At 41.6% G+C, this 21,084-nt stretch overlaps 1 protein-coding gene across 2 annotated transcripts; it reads left to right on the top strand.

Annotated features, from left to right (window-relative positions):
* The first annotated feature begins 777 nt into the window (after positions 1–777).
* LOC124289054 (dentin matrix acidic phosphoprotein 1-like) lies at positions 778–16,791 on the top strand. Of its 2 annotated transcripts, XM_046725645.1 has the most exons (9): positions 779–872; positions 4,172–4,186; positions 4,232–4,363; positions 5,256–5,393; positions 7,201–7,338; positions 9,138–9,167; positions 10,281–10,304; positions 12,231–12,303; positions 13,915–16,791. In XM_046725645.1, exons 1-9 carry the CDS (start codon positions 791–793, stop codon positions 15,794–15,796), a joined length of 2,514 nt encoding a protein of 837 aa, XP_046581601.1. In that variant the 5' UTR covers positions 779–790; the 3' UTR covers positions 15,797–16,791. The 2 variants fall into 2 exon arrangements, with proteins under 2 accessions (XP_046581602.1, XP_046581601.1); XM_046725646.1 differs by lacking the exon at positions 4,172–4,186 and having other exon boundaries at positions 778–871; positions 4,222–4,363.
* Positions 16,792–21,084: the final 4,293 nt, after the last annotated feature.

The raw sequence follows: 21,084 nt of genomic DNA, 5'->3' as shown, positions 1-21,084 counted from the left end.
GGTACTGGCTGGATTTACAGTTGTGGAGGGGCGGAGAGGAGCCACGTAATAAATTCATTCTCTGGTCACGCCGAAGACCCGGGTTCGAATCCCCACATGGGTACAATATGTGAAGCCCATTACTGGTGTCCCCGTTGACATTTCTGGAATATTGCTAAATGAGGCGCAAAACCATACTCACGCATTCACTCACTCACTCACAAGTGTGGTCTCGGGTCCACTCGTCATTTCGAGCTGCTTGTGAAAATCTTCTGGCCCTGATTTCTCGAAACAAACTTAAGTTTTTACTCGAATGTCAAACTGAGTTTGACAATTTGAAACAGCCGAATTCTTAACTCAGCTGCATTTTTAAAATAATAAAGCTTAAACAACTTAAGTAATATATCCACCAAACTCAAATTGTCTACTATGTTTGAGTTTAATATTGATTTCAGTTCAATCTGGGATACGCATTTTCCTGCGCTTTCTCAAATTTTAGTAAAACCTCTAACTTAAGTCAAAACTCGGACTACCAAAAATTGAGATATTTGACCCTATTCTGAAACTGAAGCCAACGTTGGTCACCTAACTGTCGCAATAAAACAACGCGTTCTCTTGTACTGCACATACATATATATCAAGCAAGTAGACATCTTGTCCGTGTCAGTTTGTGAAGCAGATCGACACATACACACCTGATACTAGCTATCAGCAACAGGTCAATGTCGCATAATGAATGATGAAGATAACCCTGGCGGCCACTTTCAGCAAGTGATAATGTTTTTTACATCCTCATTTACGTAGAACACCGATGTTCTTCAGCATGATCTTGGGGGCGGTGCTTCCTGCACTATGTGCAGCCGTTCTGGGTTCAAGTCTGGTTGCAGCAACAGGTAGGTCTCTACTGATGGCTTCAAGTTTCCAAGTTACAGGGCTCGGTTCCACAAAGCCTATCCTATCCTATCCTAAATCCCAGCCCAACATACGTCTGTCGTAGAACCAAGACTGCGTTGTGGAACACGTCTAGGGTGTAATGTTCTATAGTACGACCTGCTAATGAAGTGAACAGGACAAGCGCTATTCCAGCACTGGAAAGTAAAAGGTGCATTTTGCGATTTGTCACTTCGTGTTCAATAATCATCAAACTGTTACATATATCACCAAAGGAGTCATCATGTTGTTTTACTTTCATCTTGACGTTTGCCTTGTGCCGGGTTGCCCAACATTTCTGAATGTATTAATATTAATTTCAAGAATGTAGGGCGTACGTGTACAGAAGACAGCTGTTATCTGTCATGTGTTATCATATCGTAGTAGATATACTGATGTTTCCTGCACACCGCCGGGTCTGGGTCTACTACAAGCTTGGTTTGGTTGGTTGTTTAACGCCGCACTCAGCAATCAGGCGCATAGCAAGTCATTTTTTCGCGTATGCCCGATAGGTTGCAAAGCTACATATTTAGATACATAGTATTGAGGGCTTGCCCAGCCTATTTAGCAGAAATCATGTGTAAGCCCGGGCTTAATTATTATGGTAGCTACGCCCCTGGCAATATTCCAGCTATATGGTGGCACTCTGTAAATAATCCCGTGATCAACGACCGCCTCCGTGGTGTAGTGGTTAGAGCGTCCGCCGGGAGGGTGGAAGGTCGAGGGTTCGATCCCCGACCGCGTCATACCAAAAGACGTTAAAATATGGTACTTGTTGGTCCCAGCCTGGCGCTCGGCATTAATGGGTACAACTAGGACTAGTCGGCTCGGAGTCAGTATAATGTGTCTGAGTGGGGTATTCATGCTTCACTGCGGCATGGTATCTCAGTGGGCTAGCACTATAAAACCAGCTTCAGTCTGGGCTAGTACAAGCAGCCGCACATACACATACACACGCATGCACGTCGTCATATGAGCGAAATATTCTCAAGCACGACGTTAAACCCAATTTCACCTCACCTCCCGTGATCAACAGCATGAGCATTGATCTACGCAATTGGGATACTATGACATGTGTCAACCAAGTCAACGAGCCTGACCACCCGACCCCGTTAGTCGCCCCTTACGACAAGCATGTGTTACTGAAGATCAATTCTAACCCGGATCTTCACGGGTATTACAAGCGACTGATGTATATTCCTGAAGGAGTCTGTCGCTCGTTTGATACGTTTTGAGTGAGTGAGTTTCACGTCGTATGAAGCAATATTCCAGCAATATCACGACAGGGGACACAAAATGGGCGTCACAGATTGGATCCATATGGGAATCAAACCCGGGTATTCAGCGTGAAAAGTGAACGCTTCTTCCGCTAGGCTATGCCAACGCATAGTTACGTTTTGAAACGTTGTGTTGTAATATAAATGTTACATGGCAACCACTCGTGCAGCAACCTCTGTGGACACACCTGTTTCCTTGAAGACAAATGTAAGTCTGAAGTCCCATACGTTTAACATCGACATGATGTTCGTAGCTGTGATGCTGGTTGTTGAACAAACCTAATTAATTTTGCATTAATTTCTTAAAATAGATATGATACACATTATCACTTCAAATAAGTAATGGATGCATAACATCAAGGCAAAATAGTTTTAATTGAATGTAGGTTTATCTCAAGTAATACCACAACTGTACGACTCGCTTTCAAATGTAGGATTGGCGAGTAGGGGAGAAACTACTTTATATTCCTGGTGTTTACTTGTATATAAGGTTAGTGTGATATGAAGTATACCAGCGTTTGTATGGAGCGGTGTGTGCCTACGTGTACCGTTACTTGTTGATCGCCAGGCAAGTCAACAACAAGTATAGCACTTTAACGTATCACGGTATGATGAAGCCAGTAGTCCTCTCTCCGGGCATTTTAAAAACACCCACCAAGATATAGGCATTGTCTCTGTTATCTAATATTGATGAATTCTCAGCCAGATAACTGAAGGGTCATATCTGTATGTCGTGTCAAATATGGATACATGCCAAGTGTCGGTCGGTCTGTGTATGTTTACAATGTGATTAACAGTTGAAGGACATGTTGTTTATGCCGAAGTTCGATGATTGGATGCTTTTCTGAAATTGGAAAAATGGACATCCTATCAAAAACAATGAAAAGTGCAACATTGATGGTGATGGAAAATGCAACCCAAAACACGTACCTGAACGCAACCAGTGGTTTAGCCCATGCACGTGTAACTGGCAGTTTGGGTAGTAAATGGTTCATTCAAGATGCAACTGAACTGCGCTCTTGTAAGTTGAAAACGCAACATTTTGCGTCTTCCTTTTTCTCTTCTCATCTTGGGCGGTGTGGTTAAAAAGTTCGCAAAGCCGAAGACCCAGGTTCGATTCCCCACATGGATACAACATGTGGAGCCCATTTCTGGTGTTCCCCGCTGTGATATTTAGAAAGCTTAATCGTTTTATCGTTCAAAAAATTAAACGGCTAATGACATATGTCGTTACAAACAGAAATGTTAGCCATTTGTCATTGATTGTAAATAAAATGTACGAGGAATTCAGGGACTCACGCAAGGAGCCTGAGTTTCAATTATGCGCGACGTAATAGGCGTAGCATAACCGACATACGTGTATTTTGTAAACACTCAATATGGCGGAAAGTTCACTTCGCGTATTTTCCTAAACATTTTTAGCGATTATTTAAGAAATACAGTTCACTCTACCACCATGTATAGTGTAATAAAGCACACTTAACTATTATAGTTAAAGCACTATGTTTATGTACAAGCCGTTCTGGCTTGCTCTTCAATACGTTAGGACTTCAAATTCATTTTCAGAGTGTATACTCGACTAAAGTTAGTTTAGGCGGTGGGGTGGCCTAGTGGTTAAAGCGTTCGCTCGTCACGCCGAAAACCCGGGTTCGATTCCCCACATGGGTACAATGTGTTAAGCCCATTTCTGGTGTCCCCTGCCGTGATATTACTGGAATATTGCTAAAAGCGGCGTAAAACCATACTCACTCACTAAGGTTAATTTGTATCTTGTATAGCGGGGTTCTGATGTATATCCACCTGTAACTCAGTCGGTCTGATGAAAGACATGTTCATGTTAACCTACGTATCTTGATTACGGTTGTATTATTTATTGTTGACACACCCAACATCGAGTACTCCGTCTGCACACAAGACGCATACAGACACAACGCAAGCAAGGTCTACGTCAATACCAAAAGCCATTGCAACCTTAAACACTTCAGGCACAACGACATCACCTTCAACGTCAACGGAAACTAGGTCAATATATATTACGACATCAACTTCAACGTCAGTGGAAACTCCGTCAACACATTCCACGACATCACCTTTAACGTCAACGGGCACTACGTCAACATATACGACATCATCTTCGACGTCAGCGGTTACAGCGTCAACATTGACCACACCAGCAGGTACAGATAATGATAAATGAAAGGGTGATAGCTTAGTGGCTCAAGTGTTAGCTCTTAGCGCCGATGTCATTAGTTCGATTCCCATCTCAGGTACGATTTGTAAACCCATTCGCGCTGTTTCCCTCCATTACATGGTTGGTTTATTGCTAAGAAGCCTAGTGTACAGCTATTTGTTTATACCCATAATCTTGGTATCTACTGATGTTCCTCATGTATCTATACATATAAAACTCATGATACACCGGTCAGCTATTTTCCATTCACAAAACATTTAATTGCATGATTGATTTAGAACTTCTACGTCGTTGCTACGGTAGATGATGTTGTAGCTCAAAGAGAATGACCCGTGAAGATCCGGGGTAGAATTGATCTTCAGCAACCCATGCTTGTCGTAAGAGGCGACTAACGGGATCGGGTGGTCAGGCTCGCTGACTTGGTTGACAGATGTCATCGTATCCCAGTTGCGTAGATCGATGCTCATTGTGTTGATCCCTGGATTGCCTGGTCCAGACTCGATGTTTTACAGTCTGCCGTCCATATAGCTGGAATATTGCTGAGTGTGGCGTAAAGCTGAGTGCACGCACTCACTCACTAACTCACTCACTCCAAGAGTGAGAGAGTATGAGCGAGTTTTTGTCTAGCAGCCGGAACAGTTTGTTGGCGGATCGTGGGAGAAAAACCCGAAGTGATGCAAGTCTAAATAAAATGTTTATCTCCGTGGTGAAACCAACAATGGTTGCCGCTGCTGACAAATCTAAATGCATAATTAGGGCGAATCTAGGATTTCAAAATCCCGCTCTCTTATGTATCTTGCACAACTGAAAGACTCATCTCTACACAGCCAATTGCGACTCCGTGACTTGAGTGCTCCGTTTCCATCTCTATTTTGTAGACTGTGCTCATTGTGCCAACAACTCGTCGTGTGACACAGAAACAAACTCAACCTGTCTCCATCTACTCTGCGACCCTGTGACGGGCAGTTGCTATGGTGACTGTGAAGATGGCTGGTATGGGGACAAGTGTGACAGAGGTAAGAGGAAGAGGGAGTGAATGAGTTAAGATTTTAAGTCCCATCGGCAGTATTTCAGCAGTATCGAAACTAAAACAAGTTATACATTCATAAGACATAAAGTTAAATCATACAAAAGACTGTAAACAAAGAACGAGAAAACAACTCGAATATAATAGATTTAGATGTAAAACTAGTAGGTAAATCTAAAACTTTTCAACTATTGGAGACAATACAATATAGAAACAGGCTATAGATCGCCACCCTAGCTGGATTTACACCATCCCTATAGATGTTAGGACATTGCTGAAAAACTCTAGCCATAAATATAAACAACACATATACTACGATTAGAGATAGTGGTAGATCTAAATTTAGTTTGAATGTTTCGGAACTTACGTACTCTCTCAGGAGAACAATAATTTTATAATACTTTAAGCCCCTTTGAGAATACAGCCATTAACAATCTCTGTTGCTAATTTATATAACCAATTATAAAACATTTCTCTATTTACAACATAGTTATAAATAATTATTCAACAATTTAATTTCTTTTAAAAATACAATAATTAAATGAGATCTGACATTATAAAAAAAAATCTTTCACTGTTTTACGCTGAAATATTTATCCCTTGCGATGGAAAAATGATGAGAGGAAGATATATTGGTGGCAGTTGTTGTTGGAAGCAATTAACACACATATTTCACTATTGCCCTTTCGGCTTCAGCACGGAAAAAATCGTACACTTTAATCATCAACTGTTTCACGTCAGCATTCAACTTCATTTTTCATCAGGCATGTGTATCCCGTGCACGACTGAGATAGTGGCTGTTTCTTCAGGGTCTGTACGACAGACTTTTTCTGCGGTTTCACCCAGCCGCGACAGATAACAACTTTGCGTTTTCAATGATGATAGTTTCTTAAACAACTTTTTGGTGGAGTCCGGAAAATTTTCAAATATCAGAAAGCTGTTGGGTATTAGTAAATGATAAACATGTGTACTATTTATATTTATGTGGCAATTTTGTACAATGATAAAATTTGCAATTCATCGGTCCGTTTCTGACTCAAACGGACTGTAGCTATTTTCGAAACGTTCGTATACGTAGCTCTACGAGCTTCTGAAGTTCATTCTTAACACACGATCAAAGTTAAGAATTCTTAGGGCTTCGAACGTTTCGAGAATAAAGGCCCTGGTCTAATCATTTAATTGCATGATTGATTTAGAACTTCTTCGTCGTTGCTACGGTAGATGATGTTGTAGCTCAAAGAGAATGACCCGTGAAGATCCGGGTTAGAATTGATCTTCAGCAACCCATGCTTGTCGTAAGAGGCGACTAACGGGATCGGGTGGCCAGGCTCCCTGACTTGGTTGACAGATGTCATCGTATGCCAGTTGCGTAGATCGATGCTCATTGTGTTGATCACTGGATTGCCTGGTCCAGACTCGATTTTTTACAGTCTGCCGCCATATAGCTGGAATATTGCTGAGTGTGGCGTAAAGCTGAGTGCACGCACTCACTAACTCAACTCACTCATTCAAAGAGTGAGAGAGTATGAGCGAGTTTGTGTCTAGCAGCCGGAACAGTTTGTTGGCGGATCGTGGGAGAAAAACCCGAAGTGATGCAAGTCTAAATAAAATATTTATCTCCGTGGTGAAACCAACAATGGTTGCTGCTGCTGAGAAATCTAAATTCATAATTAGGGCGAATCTAGGATTTCAAAATCCCGCTCTCATATGTATCTTGCACAACTGAAAGACTCATCTCTACACAGCCAATTGCAACTCCGTGACTTGAGTGCTCCGTTTCCATCTCTATTTTGTAGACTGTGCTCATTGTGCCAACAACTCGTCGTGTGACACAGAAACAAACTCAACCTGTCTCCATCTACTCTGCGACCCTGTGACGGGCAGTTGCTATGGTGACTGTGAAGATGGCTGGTATGGGGACAAGTGTGACAGAGGTAAGAGGAAGAGGGAGTGAATGAGTTAAGATTTTAAGTCACATCGGCAGTATTTCAGCAGTATCGAAACTAAAACAAGTTATACATTCATAAGACATAAAGTTACAATCATACAAAAGACTGTAAACAAAGAACGAGAAAACAACTCGAATATAATAGATTTAGATGTAAAACTAGTAGGTAAATCTAAAACTTTTCAACTATTGGAGACAATACAATATAGAAACAGGCTATAGATCGCCACCCTAGCTGGATTTACACCATCCCTATGGATGAAAAACTCTAGCCATAAATATAAACAACACATATACTACGATTAGAGATAGTGGTAGATCTAAATTTAGTTTGAATGTTTCGGAACTTACGTACTCTCTCAGGAGAACAATAATTTTATAATACTTTAAGCCCCTTTGAGAATACAGCCATTAACAATCTCTGTTGCTAATTTATATAACCAATTATAAAACATTTCTCTATTTACAACATAGTTATAAATAATTATTCAACAATTTAATTTCTTTTAAAAATACAATAATTAAATGAGATCTGACATTATAAAAAAAAATCTTTCACTGTTTTACGCTGAAATATTTATCCCTTGCGATGGAAAAATGATGAGAGGAAGATATATTGGTGGCAGTTGTTGTTGGAAGCAATTAACACACATATTTCACTATTGCCCCTTTCGGCTTCAGCACGGAAAAAATCGTACACTTTAATCATCAACTGTTTCACGTCAGCATTCAACTTCATTTTTCATCAGGCATGTGTATCCCGTGCACGACGAGATAGTGGCTGTTCCGTTTCTGCGGTTTCACCCAGCCGCGACAGATAACAACTTTTGCGTTTTCAATGATGATAGTTTCTTAAACAACTTTTTGGTGGAGTCCGGAAAATTTTCAAATATCAGAAAGCTGTTGGGTATTAGTAAATGATAAACATGTGTACTATTTATATTTATGTGGCAATTTTGTACAATGATAAAATTTGCAATTCATCGGTCCGTTTCTGACTCAAACGGACTGTAGCTATTCTCGAAACGTTCGTATACGTAGCTCTACGAGCTTCTGAAGTTCATTCTTAACACACGATCAAAGTTAAGAATTCTTAGGGCTTCGACCGTTTCGAGAATAAAGGCCCTGGTCTAATAAAACTTAGTATTTACCCTGCGGATCTACAGCAACGTTAGCGCTAGAACGTCTCAGGTTTCCACTGAAGCAGATTTCGTTCGGCGTTAAAAACAAACATTGAAACATATGGAAGTGAATGGAGAAATGAAAATCCAGCGAGCAAACATGTCGGCTCCACTGGTAGCACTAGACCCTCACAGTTGTCACTGACAAAATAAGTACAAGTGACTAAGGAAATATATATAAAAAACTCATAAGGGCCATCTAAATGTCATCGCAAGCAACATGTCATATTTAACCAGCGATCTGTGTCAGTTAATATCTTCGACGTGACGAGCAAGCGATTTAACCATTAGATTACCCCACCGCCCTATATAAATGAGAGTTCTGTAACACCTTATACAAGCTATATATAGCAAATATGAACTACATTCTGCGTACATAACTTATATAAACCGTGCAATGACTTATGTTGTAAAAGGTCCAGGTGTTGTAAAAGGTCCAGGTATTGTAAAAGGTCCAGGGGAGAAATTAATCTTTCAATATTTTCTGGAACGATGTTTTTTTCCGAAAACTTTCATCACGTTTGATATAGCCTCCATTAATATACATTGTATGATCGATCATTACGACACTCGCCTTATTTCGAAATGCTCGTCATTGTTTCAGATCAATACAACGAAACAGCATCAACTACAGGTGAGAGGAACACAGTTAGTGGCAGAGTTCTACTCCATGAATACACATGTAAACAATGGATCAACATTCATTATACCATGACTTCAGTAAATACTGGATTGTGATTGGTTAATAAAGTCATTATATACCTCTGATTTTCCAACACTATATGTATTTAAAAAATGTTAATAACGCGGTTATGGTAGAATGGAAATAAACATTCTGTGTTGGAAAATCAGAGGTATATAGCGAACTTATAATAGCTCTAAATTTGATTTAAAACTGAAAGCGTAGCATTATCTTTTTGTAATACGTTATACTTATTTCTCTAAGTGATGTCGGGGCGGTGGGGCAGCCTAGTGGTTAAAGCGTTCGCTCGTCATGCCGAAGACACGGGTTCGATTCCCAACATGGGTACAATGTGTGAAGCTCATTTCTGGTGTCCCCCGCCGTGATATTGCTGGAATATTGCTAAAAGCGGCGTAAAACCATACTCACTCACTCTAAGTGATGTCATCCTCTGATTCATTCACCGGAAACATGTCTGCATCCATCCTCGGTCATCCAGGGCTATATATCTCCGTTATAACATCATACATACCCTGGACCCATTCGTCACCCTATGTTCTTTTTGAGTCGGGTTGGAATGATAAACAATTATCATCCATTCAAATCCCAGTGTTCTTTCATGACTGAAATGGACAAGTAGCGAGCGATATAACGAGCAACATTCCACGACGTCGGGGCATGATGACATGTAGTCAACCGAATCGGAACGCTCGATCAGTTATGTAGTATCCGTGCCAATTTGTGTATGGGCACACAAACTACACGATATAAACTACCAGTTGTCAGACTTCTATTTTGGTGAGATAGCCTGAGCATTGTGTGGCTGAGTGGGTTAGATCGCTGACTTTCTGTGCTGGCGGCTAGGTGCCAGACTCTAAGAGAATGGTTTCGAACCCCGGATGAGACTAATCACAAGAAAGTACTAGAATCTGTTCTTTACCGAGATAGTTATAGATATTTGACAAGTTTCTAAATGGCATTGTGTAATCATGTAATTATGAGTTAAGAGCTAATTACTGTCAACGACATTATAAATGATTTTTCAATGTATATTTTGATTTTCAGACTCCGGTTCCTCGTTAGGATCGAGTGAGTATACATAATTGTCCGCCAATTGATCATTTTCTATATAGATCCTAGACAATGAATTAGAACAAGAGAGAGCGAAGGTGGTTTACACTTTCAGCATGAGGTCACAGCGACGGATCAAAGCTTTATAGACGAAGCAGAGAGGGCGTGTTACAGTTGCTTATTCTCAACAAGTTTGGAGAGGTTGGATGGGACGTGCGCGTTTGGATATCTACTTGTTGGAGTGTCTGCGTGTTGGGATATCTGCTTGTTGGGTGTCTTCCTGTGGGATGTCTGCTTCTTGAGTGTCTGCCTGTTGGGGTGTCTTTCTTTTGGGTGTCTGCCTGTTGGGGTGTCTTCCTTTTGGGTGTCTGCCTGTTGGAGTGTCTTACTTTTGGGTGTCTGCCTGTTGGGGTGTCTTACTTTTGGGTGTCTGCCTGTTGGGATATCTGCCTGTTGGGATCTCTGTTTGTTGGGTGTCTGCCCGTTGGGCTGTCTGCCTGTTGGGGTGTGTGTTGGAATGTCTGCCTGTTGGGTGTCTACCCGTTGGGATGTCTGCCCGTTGGGGTGTGTGTTGGAATGTCTGCCTGTTGGGTGTCTACCCGTTTGGATGTCTGCCTCCTGGGATGTGTGTGGAATGTCTGCCTGTTGGGATATCTACATGTTGGGTATCTGCCTGTTGGGGTGTCTGCCTGTTGGGGTGTGTGTTGGAATGTCTGCCTGTTGGGTGTCTACCCGTTGGGATGTCTGCCCGTTGGGATGTGTGTTGGAATGTCTGCCTGTTGGGATATCTACCTGTTGGGTATCTGCCTGTTGGGGTGTCTGCCTGTTGGGATGTGTGTTGGAATGTCTGCCTGTTGGGGTGTCTGCCTGTTGGGGTGTCTGCCTGTTGGGATGTGTGTTGGGATGTCTGCCTGTTGGGTGTCTGCCCGTTGAGGTGTCTGCCTGTTGGGATGTGTGTTGGAATGTCTGCCTGTTGGGTGTCTAGCCGTTGGGGTGTCTGCCTGTTGGGATGTGTGTTGGAATGTCTGCCTGTTGGGTGTCTACCCGTTGGGGTGTCTGCCTGTTGGGATGTGTGTTGGAATGTCTGCCTGTTGGGTGTCTGCCCGTTGGGGTGTCTGCCTGTTGGGATGTGTGTTGGAATGTCTGCCTGTTGGGTGTCTGCCTGTTGCGTCGTTGGGATGTCTGCCTGTTGGGATGTGTGTTGGAATGTCTGCCTGTTGGGTGTCTACCCGTTGGGATGTCTGCCTGTTGGGATGTGTGTTGGAATGTCTGCCTGTTGGGTGTCTACCCGTTGGGATGTCTGCCTGTTGGGATGTGTGTTGGAATGTCTGCTTGTTGGGATATCTACCTGTTGGGTATCTGCCTGTTGGGGTGTCTGCCTGTTGGGATGTCTGCTTGTTGGGTGTCTGCCTGTTGGGCTGTCTGCCTGTTGGTTGTTTGCCTGTGGGGATTTCTGCCTGTTGGGTGTCTGCCTGTTTGGGTGTCTGCCTGTTTGGATGTCAGTGTGCTGTGTTGTCCATCCATGCGTGTGGTCTGAAAATACTCAGTTCCGGGCAAGACATCGTCAGTACCGATCTACACGATGACATGCATCCAAGAAGTCTCCTGAACATAGTAATTGGTCTTGTTCGATCATAATTTCGTAATTTCGACATGTTTTCGACATAGTCTTATAACAAGAACATAATGTAAGTAACGAGAATTTCTTTTCAAATTAAGATTTTCTATAAAAACCCGCAATAACGCGAAAAATGTTGAAATTACAAGAAAATGATAGAAATTGTCCTGCTGTTAAATTAATCGTGTAGCCATGTACATAGAATTATATGCTTGTTTTATCAGTGTTTTGCTGCTTTCTTCATCTATTGTAAAGACCACGGCCTTTTGTTCAACAATACCATTATCATATCAATAGCAATTAGTATTGACAATTTTTACTTTCAGTGAAAATCGCCATAATTACGTTGTCTCTCCTTCTGGCTGCCAGCGTGGCTGTCAACGTCATTATTGTTGTCGTGTAAGTTGTTGATGGGCTTCATCATCATCGTCATCGTCATCATTATCATCACCACCAGTATCATCATCATTATTGTCGTCACCATCACAACCATCGTCGTCGTCGTCATCATCATCATCATCGTCGTCGTCGTCATCATCATCGTCGTCGTCGTCGTCGTCATCATCATCATCATCATCCCCACCACCACTATTATCATCTTCATCGTTGTTGTATTTATAAATACTACTATAATATATTACTACATGTATATGGTCTATCCGCTTGTCCTCAGAGACGGTGTACACACAAAACCACAAGGAAATTCAATACTACACGTACAGAGAATATTACCTTGTTTATTTGTACCACAAGCATATAATAATCATCCAGTAGTTGGTAGTACGTGTTTACATAACCACTGTACTATTATATCCATAATACGACTGACTGACTGAGTTTAGTTTTACGCCGCTTTTAGCAATATTACAGCAATATCACGGCGGGGGACACCAGAAATGGGCTTAACACATTGTGCCCATGCGGGGAATCGAACCCAGGTCTTCGGCGTGACGAGCGAACGCTTTAACCACTAGGCTACCCCACCGCCCCCATAATACGAACCTGTCCATGTTTCCTAGTCAGTGTGCTCACACTGCATCTGGGGCGGTAGGATAGCCTAGTGGTTAAAGCGTTTGCTCGTCACGCCGTAGACCTGGGTTCGATTCCCCACAAGGGTACAATGTGTGAAGCCTATTCTGGTGTCCCTCGCCGTGATATTGCTGGAATATTGCTAAATGCGGCGTAAAACTAAACCTACTTACTCATACTGCATCTCACACAGTGCAAAGATTACTTCACACTGCATACTGAATACTGATTCTCACTTGAATCTTAGACGTTTAAAGTGCGGCCATGTCAGAAACTCATGGGTTCCATTGCCTGTTGATTTTGTTTCTACTATTGTCAGCACCATACTCTCGTGCTCGAAAGTTTCACCAAACCTATAAAAACCTTCCACTGTTAATCTGTCACGTGATTAAACTAAATCCTTATTGATGCTATGTTTGACAATCGAGGTCTCTTGTAGCGGACTACGCAGTACTCGAGATAATTTTAATATAGAGACCCGTGAAGATCCGGGTTAGAATTGATCTTCAGTAACCCATGCTTGTAGTAAGAGGCGACTAAAGGGATCGGGTGGTCAGGTGTGATGACTTGGTTGACACATGTCATCGAATCCCAATTGCGTAGATCGATGCTCATGCTGTTGATCACTGGATTGTCTGGTGCAGACTTCCATTATTTACAGACCGCCGCCATATAGCTGGAATATTGCTGAGTGCGGCGTAAAACAACAAAGAAACAAACTTTATATAGAGGCAGCGCTGGACGTAAGAGGCCTGGTGACTTGGTTGAGAACGTGTCACCATAGGCCAACGGTGTGGACCGTTGCTCATACTATCAGTCACTGGATTGTCAGGTCCAGACACTGGATTGTGTAGGACTATTTACAGGCCGCCGTCAAATAGCTGTAAATTCGCGGAGCACTTCCTTCATCAACAAACCTGTATATTAATTCATGAACATTTGTTCCAAACTTGATGATAAGATGACGTGGTTTGTTTTCAGAAAAATTAAAACAAAGTATCGGAGACCAAAGGGTAAAGCCATGTTTGACCTGGTGCATAATCAGTACAGTCCTGGTGGTCATGAGACTATTGAACTGAAAGCCCACAATGCTATCCAAAACCTTGAGTATCAACCCAACACAGGACAGCCACAGTTTCAGGACGATGAGTATGAAGACCTGACGGTAGGAACTCAGAACTATGCTTATGAAATACCTGTCAGAAATACCTTTGTGCAAACGGATCTTGCAAAGACTAACACGAAGACGTTAACTCCGCCTATGCCGGTTCCCGGACCAAGAGCTGATACCAGGACGTCATCAAGACTCTCTGTTGAATCTGGGCAACGAGAAGGTAATGCTGTGCAAAGAGTACGATCTGAAGAAACTCCAGTTCAAAGTCCCCTGGCTGAACCACCTCTGCCAGTACGTCCTGAACGACGTTCGAGAAACACACATCCTGAACTTTCAGAGAGTTCAGCCGAGTTTGATGTTGACGGCAGTGAAAATATCGTGATAGCTAGAGATTCTTTGGCCCTTCATGCCCGGAAGATTGGATTGGACATTCCTAACAGAAGGGAATCAGGAGCTTATACCTTACCTGACGACGGAACTAACTACTCCGTCAGTGACATTGAGGAAGCCGTGGAAAGTGAGGAAGACGCCGACGACGGACTGTATGAGAATGAGGTTGTGACGGGTGATGAAAACAAGAAGCCGCTTGACATTGACGATGACAGCGATCCTTATGAGAACGAGGACTTTATTGACGCACAGTTCCGGCGGCTCAAATACAAATACGAACTGGGTGATGGGGGAAGAACTGATGATGATGGTGTTTATGATGATGGTGGTTATGATCCATTGAACGGCAGTACCAGTGGAGTTGACGGCAGCGAAGATGATGATGAAGAACAGGGTGACACCTTCAGAAAGGCCAGCATGACTGTGCAGTACAACAGTAATGATCACTTACATGATATAGAGGAAGAAGAAGAAGAAGTGGAAGAGGAGGAGGAAGCCGCTGAGGATGCAGTGGTGGATGTAGAATCTAGAGGACGCTATACAGGAGATTCGAACCGGGAATCGGACTATTTGAATTACAGAACTGTTAATGGTTTATTTGTCAGCGTCGATGCTATCATTGATGAAGGTGATGATTATGATAATGAGAATTATGATGGTGATGATAGGGATCTATATGAAAATGAAATGGTGTCGAGACGCAATATTGGTGGACGCGATGCGGGCGGAGTTTCAACCCAGAGGAACTTGGATGGTCAAGAGGAAACATTTACTGCAGATGTGAGTGGAGGCGATGACAGAGACATGGGTCAGAGGGATGATGATGGTGGGTTTGTAGTAGACTCCACGCAGCCTCTGCCCGGAACGGGCGGAGAAATAAATGATATCGTGGAAGATGAGAAGGATGACGAGACAGATGAGGATGTCGTGCAGGATGGTAACGTGAACGATGTTGACCAGTTGGAAACGTTTCAATCCACAGAGAATGGAAGTGAACGTAATCGCTCACGTCTTGATGTTCCTTTAGAATCACCACCCCAGCAAAACGAAGACACCGACGGGAACCACTGGCGCTCTCTTCAAAAAGTCATTTGGCCTGAAAATGAAAGTCCACAAAACGGATTTGCCGATAATGAATTTACTCCTGATAAACATACCCATAAGTCCGGGCTCGAAGACACTCCAGCCTCTCACAAGCGTGATGTCCGTTGGACAATAGGTGATTCTGAGAGTTCAGGACAAACCATTGGAGACGAGGACTTGAATGAATGGTCCCAAGCCTTGGACTCCGACTTTCAACAAAATCCTAGAGGACCTGTCGCTATGTTTGATTCCGATTCTGACGAATATAACGTGTAGCTGATTAACTGAAGATACATTTCCCCTAATTCAGCAATATTGTCCGAAAAGGAAAACGTGTTCTGTGATTCTGATTCTAGCAAGTTTGACGTGTAGCTGATTAGCTGAAGATACATTTCCCCTGACTCAGCAATATTGTCTCTGAAAAGGAAAATGTGTTCTGTGATTCCAATTCTGGTAAAAGCTACATGCAGCTGATTAGCTGAAGATACATTTCCACCCACACAGCAACACACAGAAAACTTACATCATCCTTGCCACGCTTGTCATGTTTGACCCTTGCCCCCTTGTACTATAAGCGACATGATTTGTACTCTAAGGCAATGTTATGCATCTCAAGGTATTTGTGAAAAAAGATTTCATATTTAATAATTTTGCTTCTTTGTTAACAGTTTTCTTAATATATTTATTATGTTTCCAATAAGAAATCTTTCAAGTCGATCCATAAATACTGATAAACAAGGGCATTATTAAAGGTTAGGCATGTGCATTGTCATAGCGAGTGATAGAGGACAGTAATTGTCCGACTACACATTACATTCCAAATTCCAAATGCTATGTAGCCAAGACAAGTATAACTTCATTGTAATCATTTGATGCTAATCTCCATTCTTAATTCTCATTACCACTGCATTGTATACTGACTTGTAAGCAAACCTGTACCATTCTGTGACTTCATAAATTGCTGTGAATGACATTTATAACATCAACTCGTTATCCCCTTGTCTGTCACCACCAAGGCAATGCCATTGTCTGCTTAGCTGCCCATGGTTGTATTTAACTACATAAATGTTTGCATGCTATCTGCCAGACAGTCTGGTATTGCACTGCTTGTGTAAGTAGATTTTGCAATGTATTCTTAACCGGCTTCTCTGTCAAAACTGCTTCATGTCTGTATGTATGCCTCCCTACACCACCGAGTACATAACTTGATAACGGTGTTACAATCTACACCAAAATGACACTCTTCATTAGAATAAAGAAGTGTATCGATATATCTTATCCTTACTTGGAACTCCCATTTCTAAGTGCCTCTAAAAGAAGTTCCTTGTGTGAGGACGACCACGAGAAGGATGTGCTGTCAGCTGGAAACACCCAAGCTGGAGATCCGCTCACATCCTTCATGCTCATTGCTGTCCTTGTAATTTATGTATTGTATAGTCAGCTCAAGGGTGAGTGAGTATGGTTTTACGCTGCTGTTAGCAATACTGCAGCAATATCACAGCGTGGACACTAGAATTAGGCTTCACAAATTGTTACCCTGTGGGGAATCGAACCTAGACATTCGGCGTGATGTGCGAACGCTTTAACCACTAGGCTACTCCACCGCCCCTGCCAGCTCAAGAAATTTGTAACATTTGTTAAATTAAGAATTACACTTTCTCAGTAAAGTACAGATTCTAGTACTTTTGTTTGCTGATCCCATGCGGAAATCGAACCCACACTCTCAGAGTCTGGTTAATACTTAATTCTGAACTGCGGTGCACATGGAGCTGGCTATATCAAATATGGATGCACACAAAATCTGAGAAGTTAGATGACCCTTTGTAGGATTTACGCCATTTAAAAATTTATAACAAAGATTTATTTTACAGTCTGCTTAAAAATGTTTGCATGTATTTTTGTGAAGAATCTTAGCGTGTCTTATCTATCTGTCTCTATCCATAAAATTAACTCATTTTACAATATATTAAATTATAACGTTACCACAAGATTTTGAAAAAGTTGGATTTCAAGGAAATTCTGGCGGAAAAAATTGCGTATTTTTGCTAATATCTCTCTTACGGAGCGACTTTTAGTTTTTTATCAGATGGGTACCTACCTGTCCCTTTGATCCCCTGAACTGTTACTTCTGTAATTATGTTGCTAAAATAATTACTCAAACTCACTCCATGAATGAAAGCAATTGTATTTGACATGCATGTTAAGCAGTATAATAGCATTCATGTGACACACATGTAAAAACGACTATCGCATCCTGTCGAACTCATTGACCTTTGAAGTAATTGTGCACTTAATATGCAAATTTTGTGATCTAAACAGTTTCCCTCGAATATGATTCTGTCAACAAAAGGAAAATATTCAGCCTTGCTTTGCATTTCTGAGTAAAAATGCCTGTAAAATGTAACCCTTCGCGCAAAAACTCAAAGCCACTCCGTAACGGAGATGTAGTCGTTACAGCACAAGGTCAAAATGTATAGTTCCGACCGACGCTACGAAGCCACGCCTCCATTGGTTACTGTTGCTATGTCCCCCGAGCTTTGCGATGAAGAGCTGTCAAAATGGCTGAATGTCGTCCAGGAGACGACTGTCTCAGTTCAATACCAAACAATATTTCCTTGCATTTTCATCCCGAACATGATAGGATATTGAAACGGGCACAAGGAAGAATATTACATATTTTTCTAGAAGGGAACAGTCCGTTTGCGACAAAATGATACGGATGAATTGCTTTTCGCGCTGTTCCTTTAGTTGCCACTGCGCCGTTGTAACAAACTGGGAAAACGCATAAATAAATGATGACATTTCCTTAAACAACTTTTTAAATTTTGTGACAAACATTCTGCTATTGTTTTCTAGAGTTGGTCTGTTGTTTTTATTGCAGTCCGCGTTGGTTTGATTCTTTTATGTCTATTTGTTTTTGTGTTAGGTTGCAATTCATCGGTATCATTTTGTCTCAAACGGACTGTATGTGCACGACTTAAAAGTTTTCAGTCATGACCAGGCCGTTTTTGTTCACGCGAAATGTTGGAGGTCGCTATCGGAGCGCGAAGGTGCACACAAACTGCAGCTGGAAATAGGGTCGCTGGCTCGAAGTCCAGCTGGTTGTAAACGATTACGAATGGTTTCTGAAGTTAGAGGGGCGGTGGGGTAGCCCAGTGGTTAAAGCGTCCGCTCGTCACGCTGAAGACCCGGGTTCGAATCCCCACATGGGTACAATGTGTGAAGCCCAGGCCGCGGTGATGTTACTGGAATATTTCTAAAAGCGGCGTAAAACTAAACTCAGTCAGTCAGTCAGTCCTGAAGTAAGAACACTGTGTGGAGTAAAATCAAGATGTGGCAACTTGTAATATGTTTGAAGCTGTATAAACTCATGTGGGTTATGCTATGAATCGCGTCGATGTCAGTATATTAAGAACTGATTTTCGGCCAACCAATACTTGTCTTAAGAGGAGACTGACAGGTTCAGGTGGGAAGAGTCAGTGGGTTATCCGTGTTAAATTGCGGTATGGTTACTCACTGGGCTCACTATTCATGATTCAAGAATACCACGAACACAGACGACCTGTGAAGATCCGGGTTAGAATTGGTCTTCAGCAACCCATGCTTGTGGTAACGAACGGGATCGGGTGGTGGTCAGGCTCATTGACTTGGCTCGCACAAACTCATGATTAAAAGGCGCCTAACGGTATATTTTCACAGCATTTCCAAATCCACCTGATTGTGTAAGAGTAACTGGACTAGTTTCTCTTCATTACAAACGGAATATTGTCTTGTCCTATAGTGTAAACATTAACAAAATGTGAACGTAAATGTAAAAAGGGTTACTGAAAATGTGACAAATTGACACCTTTTCGTTTGTCGTCATGGCGTTCATAGTGTGAAGAGAAATCTTGTTTATGTAAACTGAATTTGAGGCATTTGAGACACAACATAATATGATCGACTATGGCCTCCATTAGCAGCTATTTCGGTATTGTCAGGACACACACCTGTAGAGAATGACTTCCAAGCATTTGATTTATATCCCTTTTGATGTAATTTCAAACTTGAGTAATATTCGCGTTTCATTTTGAATTCAGTATATATATATATATATATATATATATATATATATATATATATATATATATATATATATAAAAAATAAATAAAATAAAATATAATATATATATATATATATATATATTGTTTCCATATTCGATATATATATATATATATATATATATAAATAAAATATAATATATATATATATATACACCTGTTTGTGACGTTGAAGATCACTGAAGGTCAGTTTAATGTATGAAGTGTCTGAAAGCTTTAGCACGTTTAAAATAGATCATGTGTATTACATATGGACTTCAGTGTTATATTGTGCTAGGATATCATCGCCCACTCTATGTTTACAAACAGTAACCCAACTAGGCATGTCGCAATTTGCTCTTTCATGCGTTCTAACTGCCGGAAAGGATTCTGAACAGACAGTACATGGCATGTGGTAAGAAAACTAAATGTTACCAGGGGTATAATGATCAATGATATACGTTTTCTGGAAAATGTACACAGGAGGGATATGGGTAATCTGTTGGGTGTACGGGTTGTGTGTCCACAGTGGGGTGTATGGGATATGTGTCTACAGTGGGTGTGCAGGCTGGGTCCCTGGGTCCCTTTTCACAAAGCGATCGTAGGTCTAAGGTGATCGTAACTCCCATGTCGTAGCGCTACGATCGCTTTGTGAAACGGGCCCCTGGGTGTTATGGTATCCAGACAGCGGAAGATAAAGCTGATGCATTTCTTTTGAGTAAGATCAGATTCCATTTCTTTGTTCCAGCCCTTTTAACTGGGAGATTACACAGTACAAGAAATAAATAAACTTCTCACGGAAGTACCGGAAACGTGACGGTGAGGCTGTTAGATATATCGATTTGTCTTCAAAGATTTTATGATAACGTGCCTCCGTCCAAAATGTACCGTCCATTTGCCTGTCTTCCTGTGAGATTGCAACCAGTAAATCAAAAGATCAGCTTTCACACTGGGCACTAGACAATACCTGAAATTATGTTCAAGACAGTGGAACATGGTACTCCTTGACAAAAAGAGGTATGACAAAGGCTGTATGACACAAGAGATGATTTAATTTTTCCAATAGTCAACTCACTTGTCATGCAATATCCCAACAGCTCCTGCCATTTGTACCTCCAGTTGCTGGCAGCCTATAGCTCGTTTTTATATTGTATTGTCTTCGTAAATAAAATAGTTTTACATGTTCATGCTAGTTTTAGACTCTGTGGTACTCAGCTATTTTACAGTCCTTCGATGACTGATTATTTAGCAACTTAAATTTATTGTTTAATAAAACATTTCTCGTCACTATATGGCTGAAATATTGCCGAGGTGACGTTAAATTTTACCTCACTCACTCACTCCTACCATTAGGGTTTGCGTTTCACAACGTGTGAGGTTCACTCGAGCATGCTGGTTTTACCAAAATTTCATACAGCGCTATAAGACTGTCAGATGTTGTTCGACGAAGGGTACAACATTCAAGGCCTCAGTAAACTTTCAAA

This window comes from Haliotis rubra, unplaced genomic scaffold (assembly GCF_003918875.1).
Source record: "Haliotis rubra isolate DU_JTF1 unplaced genomic scaffold, ASM391887v1 Scf430, whole genome shotgun sequence".
Classification (NCBI taxonomy): Eukaryota; Metazoa; Mollusca; class Gastropoda; order Lepetellida; family Haliotidae; genus Haliotis; species Haliotis rubra.
Note: the sequence above shows the minus strand (reverse complement) of the source record. Positions and strands in the feature narration are given on the sequence as shown.

Coding starts and splice junctions, on each gene's coding strand:
- LOC124289054 (XM_046725645.1), top strand. CDS start 791: ATGTTCTTCAGCATGATCTTGGGGGCGGTGCTTCCTGCACTATGTGCA. Junction 4,364..5,255: donor AACATTGACCACACCAGCAG/GTACAGATAATG, acceptor TCTATTTTGTAG/ACTGTGCTCATTGTGCCAAC. Junction 7,339..9,137: donor TGGGGACAAGTGTGACAGAG/GTAAGAGGAAGA, acceptor TCATTGTTTCAG/ATCAATACAACGAAACAGCA.